Source organism: Vollenhovia emeryi, unplaced genomic scaffold (genome assembly GCF_000949405.1).
Source record: "Vollenhovia emeryi isolate VEMERY1.0 unplaced genomic scaffold, V.emery_V1.0 DF939126.1, whole genome shotgun sequence".
NCBI classification, from domain to species: Eukaryota; Metazoa; Arthropoda; class Insecta; order Hymenoptera; family Formicidae; genus Vollenhovia; species Vollenhovia emeryi.
In genome coordinates this window covers 3,138,502-3,145,591 of record NW_011967240.1, presented here as the reverse complement: position 1 = coordinate 3,145,591, position 7,090 = coordinate 3,138,502, and the positions used below count along the sequence as shown (strand labels likewise).

The window sequence follows — 7,090 nt, the reverse complement described above, 5'->3', positions numbered from 1 at the left end:
CTATAATCAGGTCCTGTGCGATGCTCTTGTACTTAAGATTATTTTAAGTACAAGATCATTGCATGGGATCTAACCATAGCGCGGGACGGGGCTAAAATTGTGCAAATCTGCGTTACCCACTTAGCAAAATGTGCAAATTGGCTACGTAGTTCAATGTCCACGTTTTCAATGTCCACAGAGGGCGTATCGCATTCGCGTATCACGAAAAACGGGGCCGTGACATCTCTCAGGCTTCTCTCTGCTATGAATACCGGCCAATGACTGCGTTCAGCAGAAGTTAGCGCTTGTTAAGCGCTTTGCGCTCATTGGATTATACTTTCAGATCTGTGCTGAAATAGAGCTATTCTTCTATCCAATCCAGGTCTATCCAATCAGCATAAAGCGCTTATTAAGCGCTGACTTCTGCTGAACGCAGCCGTTGAAGTACCGGGATTCTGAAAGACCAAGGCCGGTATTTATAATCAGATCTTAAGCCCGCTGCAGACGATGCTATTTTTCCTGCTGGATTGCTTGCAATCTAATAAATTACTATCGTTGCACCATTCAGCACTCAGGATTCCTAGTAATTTAGTAAATCACAAGCAATCCAGCAGGAAAAATAGCATCGTCTGCAGCGGGCTTTAGTAAAGTACTAGAAATCCTGAGTGCTGAGTGGTGCAATGATAGTAATTTACTAATGGCCGATTTTTTCACTTCCCGATAAAATTATCCGGAGGTTAATCTCAAGTTTTAGTCCCAGTCTACAATAGAGATTTAAGCCCTAAGCCTCAAGAAATTGACTAATCACAGTCGCGCATTCTTCTCATACTTGACCGTGATTGGCCAATTTCTTAAAGCTTAAGGCTTAAATCATCTATTGTAGACTGGGACTTAGCCAATCACGTGCATGGATCTGGTAGTTTATCTCCTGGTTAACTTTAACCGCAACATAACTGGATGTGAAGAAATTAGGCATAAATCGCAAGCAATCCAGCAGGAAAAATAGTCTGTAGCGGGCTTAATAAATTGCTATCATTGCACCACTCAGCACTCAGGATTTCTAGTAATTTTAAGGCCGATTGGATACGTCTATAGTTTCCGCTGAACACAGTGGCGCTGAAATCGACCCGGAGATCTCGGCGATCTCGCCTCGCACGTCGTTCATGGTTGTCACTCGTCAAGTGTCGCGGCAAACACACAGAATTGCGAACGAAGTATTTTGAAACGGAGATATTAACGTGGACATTATTGAAATACTCCGAATTTAGCCATGGCCGATGTTTTGGACATCGACAACGCCGAGGAGTTCGAAGTTGACGACGAGGGAGATCGTGAGTCTCGTTTACCTTCAATTTTACGAGCATCGCTTTCAGCATGTAACCTCAATCTCGTAGTATCGAGTCTCGGTAATCCCGGCATCACAGGACTGGAAGACAAAAGTTCGGTCGATGGCGCGTTAAGCCTCCAGAGAAGGAAACGAGCCTCGATAACTTGTTCGTCTCGTTCTTTTATAACATTCGTGTCCTTTAACGAGTCGAGCACCGTGTCCCCTCGGGAGTAGCATGCGATTATCGAACGAAATGGACGTTGCGACCGTCGACGTTGTCCAAAGTCGTTGGACGAGATGTGTGGAAAGACTGATGGCAGAGAACAATCCGTAAGCGCCTAAGACTCTCTTAAGTCGCGGAAGTCTATTGTATACGACTTCAGTTTTTTTCCCTGCCTTCTCTCACGACTGAGACAGTCAAGCGTTTACGGATCGTTCTCCGCCATCAGCCTAAGAGACGGCGATAAAATAACGTAGCGATGTGAACCGCGTGAAGCATACTATGGCGTAAAGGCTCGTTCTGATCGTTTCCGGTCGCTTGCAGAGGGTATCGCTCGTCTCAAGGAGAAGGCGAAGAAGAGGAAGGGCAGAGGCCATGGCGCGGAATTGGTGTCAACGAGAGACGACGTTGGGCACTATGAGTCCATGAGTATAGTTGAGGAGGACGACAACGAGCCTGGCCCTCAGAGATGTGAGAAGTTTTCCTTGTTGCGGCTACGTTAAGGGGTTGCTGGAATAATTCTGCACTTTTGCATCCTTCTAACCTGGACACTGTTAGTTGAGGGAAACGTTTGTATAATATACAAATTAAACAGCTTACGTGTACAGGTCGAAACCCAGATAGCACACATAGTTCTATGAATATTCTTCTGAAGTGCAAATATTCTCTTAATTTCAGAATATTCCAATCGAATATTCTGTAAATATATATGGATTATTACAATTAGAAATCGTATGTTCATAACAAAGAGGAACAATTCTTAATATCGTCGAGAATGTCTTTGGAATATTCGTTCAGAATAATTTTTTAACATTCGTCGAGTGTGTGTACAGGACATCGCAACTCAAAAGTATGTTGGCCACGTACGAAATCAACGCAAGTCAATACAAACAGAGTGAGATTCTTTCCGAAACAATCTACAAGTTTAATTACGGGACATTGCAACTCAAAAGTATGTTGATCACAAACGAAATCAACGCAAGTCAATACAAACGGAGTAAAATTCGTTTTGGAAAAGACTTGCGTTGATTTCGTTTGTGGTCAACATACTTTTGAGTTGCAATGTCCTGTAAATAAACTTGTAGATTGTTGAATTCCTTGAGAAGGACCACAACCCGTATGGTCGAAACGTCGGATTAAAATAAAGAAACCATCTGCCAGCCTAAAGTTGTCTAACAATTCTTTTCATCGTAAGCCACTTAATTTGTATATTACACAAATGTTTCTACGAAACAGACAGTTTTAAGTGCAAGAGATGCAAAAGCGCAGAATCACTCTAGCATCCTCTTAATTACAAGACTTTTCCTCCCTTTTTATCTGTAACAATTGGTCGCAATTGATATCTCTATGTACTTTCAGCCGTGGAGGGATGGATCTTGTTCATAAATTCGGTACATGAAGAGGCGCAGGAGGACGATATTCAGGACAAGTTCTCCGAGTTTGGTCAGATCAAGAACTTGCATTTGAATCTGGACAGAAGGACGGGATTCCTGAAGGGCTACGCGTTGGTGGAATACGAGACGTTTAAGGAGGCGCAGGCTGCGAAGGAGGCTCTGAACGGCACGGAGATCCTGGGTCAGGCCATCTCTGTCGATTGGTGCTTCGTCAAAGGACCAAAGAAGTAAGTGTTTACCACGTGAACCTTTAAACTGTTGCAAGTTGGTTCGCGCATCGATATTTACGTCTCATGTTTTTTCCGACTTTTGTAGAATCAGAAAAAGAAGTCACAGGAGGCGATGAGAATCGTAGATTAATAACCATCATCATATCCTCTATTATGTATTCGTCGTTTCAAGCAGGGCAAGTTATCTTGTATTTGATGAGTATTCTGTAAATGCTGGAAATAACGTAAGTTACTTTTTCTAACGGGATCTCTCTGTCGTGTTAGATATCTATTCGCAATCTATTCGAATGTAAAGAACTTGATATATAACGAGTAATTAATAAATGAAAGATCATGAACCCGTCCGGATATTGTCTAGCGTGCGAGCGAGAGTATTAATATTTTATTTCTTTTTGCTTTCTTTCACGCGCCTTTTATCATCTGGCAACAATTTCGCGTTCCTTGCGATACTTGCACTAGTTTGCATAAAGTAAATGTATACGTTATTAAAATTTTATTTTCGTAGCGATAGGGCGCTTTCAAACACGTAACATTCAATCAAAATTCTTACATTAAGAATAAAACTTCATTTCTCAAGCCTGTTCTCTTTTAGTCACCTTTGCACGGTTTATCTCTTTTCTTTCTTCCTAACGTAAAGGCAAAAAAGGGAAAGTGGAACTATGCAAGTTCAGCTAGAAAGAACAGACCTATTGTAAGACAACGGCGCAAGAATTCGTGGCGAAGTAAGCACGATACTCTTTTAATTTCACGTAATTTCACGCGTGACTTTGCATAGTGCTCATTTTTCTTTCTTGCGTATCTCGTATTTGCCGAGAAATGAAAAAGTTTGAAGAAGGATATTACTACTAGTATATTTATTATACAAAAGTTATCTTAATAAATAAATCACGCGACGCGGCGTATTAAGCGTAATAATTCAGGTTTGCTTTCTTCTTCGCTTGGACCTCATTAATAGCCTCCATTAGATCTTCGTGAGTAACTTCCGTCGCGTTGCGTCGTAACGCTATCATACCCTGAAACACATTTTAATCAGTAATGAAATCAGTTTCTGACAAATTACGTAGCAAGATCAAGTAGAACAAATCGTTAGCTGGGATAATATCATTTTTAAACGGTGTGATTTAGATGTAAATAATATAATAGTGAATATAGACAAAAAATAATTTTATATCGTTGAGTTGAAGAGCAGGTGACGAGCGATATTGTTTCTAATTGATCCTCAATTGAAGTGCTTACCGCTTCTACGCAAACGGCTTTACACTGCGCTCCATTAAAGTCATCCGTGGACCTGGACAATTCTTCGAAATTCACATCGGGCGACATGTTCATTTTGCGCGAGTGAATTTGCATGATGCGCGCTCTGGCCTCCTCGTTGGGATGCGGGAACTCGATCTTCCTGTCCAAGCGTCCGGATCGCAGCAGGGCCGGGTCCAGGATGTCGACTCTGTTCGTGGCGGCGATCACTTTGATGTCGGCGGTCGAGCTGAAGCCGTCCAGCTGATTCAACAGCTCCAGCATCGTACGTTGCACCTCCCTGTCGCCCGCCTTTTCCGAATCGAAACGTTTCGTGCCGATCGCGTCCAGCTCGTCGATGAATATTATCGCCGGCGCCTTCTCCTTGGCCAAGGAAAACGCGTCTCTGACCAACTTGGCGCCGTCGCCGATGAACATCTGCACCAGTTGCGGACCGGCGAGTTTCAGGAAGGTAGATTTCGTCTGGGCGGCGCAAGCTCTAGCCAACAGAGTCTTTCCAGTTCCGGGTGGACCGTAGAGCAGAACGCCCTTAGGCGGCTGTATCCCCAGGTTCTCGAACTTCTCCTTGTGCGTCATGGGCAGCACAACGGCCTCGATGAGCTCCTGAATCTGCTTGTCCAGCCCGCCGATGTCCGAGTACTGTTCCGTAGGTCTCTCGTCTACCTCCATGGCCTTGACTCTGGCGTCGTACTCGGCCGGCAGGGTCTCGAGCACGAGGTAGCTGTCTTTGTTGACGCCCACCAGGTCGCCCGGCTTCAGCGACTCGGCGTCGACCAGGCCGATCACAGGCAGAAAGTACGTCTGACGGGTCGACGTTTTTATAACCGCGCATTTGCCTTTCCTCTGTGCGTCCAAGTCGACCACCGCCCCATCTTCCTCCCCCATGTCCTGCGGATCGACGTCCAGCAGCTCGATGACATTGGACACCAGGTACGGCAGGGTCTTGTTCACCTTGATCTTCTCCGTGTTCTCCTTGATCTTGTCGTTCTGCGCCTGGAGCTCGTGCGAGATCCGCATTACCTCGCTCTTCATTATCTTGATCTCGTTGTCCAAGAGTCGCGTGCGCGACACGATTTCGTCTGTCGACATTCGCAGGACATCCTCACCCAACGTTTCCTGGAAACAGTATAGTGCTTTTATAACATTCTCTTCATTGTTAAAATTTAGGGAACACTGTGCGTGTAAATGATTATCCTATTGTATCCTCGTCTCCTCCTCCTATACAAAAAAGCCGTGTTAAGTCGAAAGTCGTCGAGTATTGTTGTCGCTTTTCCGAGATGCTGGTCGGCTGTCTCGCTTGTGCGATACGACATGCCTCAGTCGTGTTACTTGTAGCTGTCGAACCGTGCCAATTTTTAGAGAGAGCAAATGGCGCGCTTGTATGGTCTAGTACTACAAAATGTATATTCGTGTACTCTGGCGAGTTGAAAATAAAGGACAAAATTATTGTAGAAATAATATTTCACGTAACTACTGCACAGCCATGAAGCGAGTGTCTTCAATAGACAATACAGGCATATAATCATCTGACAAATATCCGTCATTTATATTACATGGCAAATTTTTTGATCGCATTGTTCGGCTACAGAACAGAAAGTTTCGTGAGACTCGAGACTCTTCTATCAGCACGCTTGGAAGATTCGTCACTCGATGTGATATTAGAGACAGAGCACAAAGCAACGTAATAGCTTACGACGAAGGCGCGAGCGTAAACGTAGATAGTGCACAAGCTTTGGCGTATGTCGTACTTTACCTTTAATTACATATGACCTAACTAGACCTTAAACCTAAGGCCCGGTCTACAATGAGTTGTTCGTTAATCAGAAGTCGGAACTATATGTTGATCCTTTTCCTTTCTAGGCGGAAGAAAAAGGTCCGTTATATAGTTCTGACTTCTGACTAACGACCAACGACTCATTACAGACCGGTCCTAAGAGAAAGTGGTGTAACGTTACAATTAAGGTTGTTAAAAAGTGATAGACACTCGGCAACAATCGGGGAGAGGAAAAGGAATCACGCGAGGGCGTTAGAACTCGATGAAAGAACGGAGAACTGGATTTGTCCGAGAAGTCGAGAAACAAATGCTCGATTGACGTTAAATACCTTCGTAAATAAATAAAAAAATTCGCATACCTCACCGTCCTCCCAGATAGACTTGTCCTCGAGCGTGGCCATTTGGAAGCTGCGAAAGCCCGAAACTCGCTTGCAGGTTCCGACTCTTCCCGGCTGATCTGCGATCAACGCGCAAAAAGAGTCCTTGAATAAAATCAGCTCCGAGAGCCCTGGGCACCCTTCAGACAATCGGTGCTGCACTTACGAATCTTGCGATTCGGACAGTCATGTTGCGTGGCTCCGCGCACGCGCAGCGATGAGATACTTACGGTACTGCAAAAACACAGCAGATGGCAATGTGTGCCACATTTTGGGTCCACTCATATAAATATAGGCCGGTATTCATAGTCGATTCTTATTTCAAAATCATCTTAAGTGTTGCCTTAAGAGGCTAATACGGCTCTGTGATTGGTTAAAAAGACATTAAAAGTATAGTTAAGATGATCTTAAATACGGACTATGAATACCGGCCATAGACTGAGCATCCCATTGAATAAGCTGAAGCTTGTGAAAAGAGAGAGAGAGAGAGAGAGAGAGAGAGAGAGAGAGAGAGAGAGAGAGAGAGAGAGAGAGA

At 44.2% G+C, this 7,090-nt stretch overlaps 3 protein-coding genes across 3 annotated transcripts in view; 1 reads left to right on the top strand and 2 right to left on the bottom strand.

The window, feature by feature from the left end:
* The first annotated feature begins 1,111 nt into the window (after window positions 1-1,111).
* Window positions 1,112-3,498, top strand: LOC105569021 (RNA-binding protein 8A). Its single transcript, XM_012025140.1, has 4 exons — window positions 1,112-1,310; window positions 1,851-1,997; window positions 2,886-3,147; window positions 3,236-3,498. Exons 1-4 carry the CDS (start codon window positions 1,250-1,252, stop codon window positions 3,264-3,266), a joined length of 501 nt encoding a protein of 166 aa, XP_011880530.1. The 5' UTR covers window positions 1,112-1,249; the 3' UTR covers window positions 3,267-3,498.
* A 132-nt stretch (window positions 3,499-3,630) lies between these two features.
* On the bottom strand, window positions 3,631-6,756 carry LOC105569018 (26S protease regulatory subunit 6A-B). Its single transcript, XM_012025137.1, has 3 exons — window positions 6,538-6,756; window positions 4,387-5,520; window positions 3,631-4,163 (listed from the first exon to the last, which is right to left on the bottom strand). The coding sequence occupies exons 1-3, from the start codon at window positions 6,577-6,579 to the stop codon at window positions 4,053-4,055; spliced, it is 1,287 nt and encodes a 428-aa protein (XP_011880527.1). The 5' UTR covers window positions 6,580-6,756; the 3' UTR covers window positions 3,631-4,052.
* The window catches only part of LOC105569019, a 197,893-nt gene continuing 197,459 nt past the window's right edge, over window positions 6,657-7,090 (bottom strand). The window contains exon 6 of the mRNA XM_012025138.1: window positions 6,657-6,789. Within this exon, the coding sequence (XP_011880528.1) occupies window positions 6,672-6,789 (118 nt within the window). The 3' untranslated portion in view covers window positions 6,657-6,671. The remainder of the gene's footprint in view (window positions 6,790-7,090) is intronic.

What these genes read in the sequence shown, in the direction of transcription:
- LOC105569021 (XM_012025140.1), top strand. Translation starts at nt 1,250, where the DNA reads ATGGCCGATGTTTTGGACATCGACAACGCCGAGGAGTTCGAAGTTGAC. An exon ending in AGTTGACGACGAGGGAGATC is followed by an intron (nt 1,311 to 1,850) that starts GTGAGTCTCGTT and finishes GGTCGCTTGCAG; the next exon opens with AGGGTATCGCTCGTCTCAAG. An exon ending in TTCGTCAAAGGACCAAAGAA is followed by an intron (nt 3,148 to 3,235) that starts GTAAGTGTTTAC and finishes CGACTTTTGTAG; the next exon opens with AATCAGAAAAAGAAGTCACA.
- LOC105569018 (XM_012025137.1), bottom strand. Translation starts at nt 6,579, where the DNA reads ATGGCCACGCTCGAGGACAAGTCTATCTGGGAGGACGGTGAG. An exon ending in CTATCTGGGAGGACGGTGAG is followed by an intron (nt 5,521 to 6,537) that starts GTATGCGAATTT and finishes TACTGTTTCCAG; the next exon opens with GAAACGTTGGGTGAGGATGT. An exon ending in AAGCCGTTTGCGTAGAAGCG is followed by an intron (nt 4,164 to 4,386) that starts GTAAGCACTTCA and finishes AATGTGTTTCAG; the next exon opens with GGTATGATAGCGTTACGACG.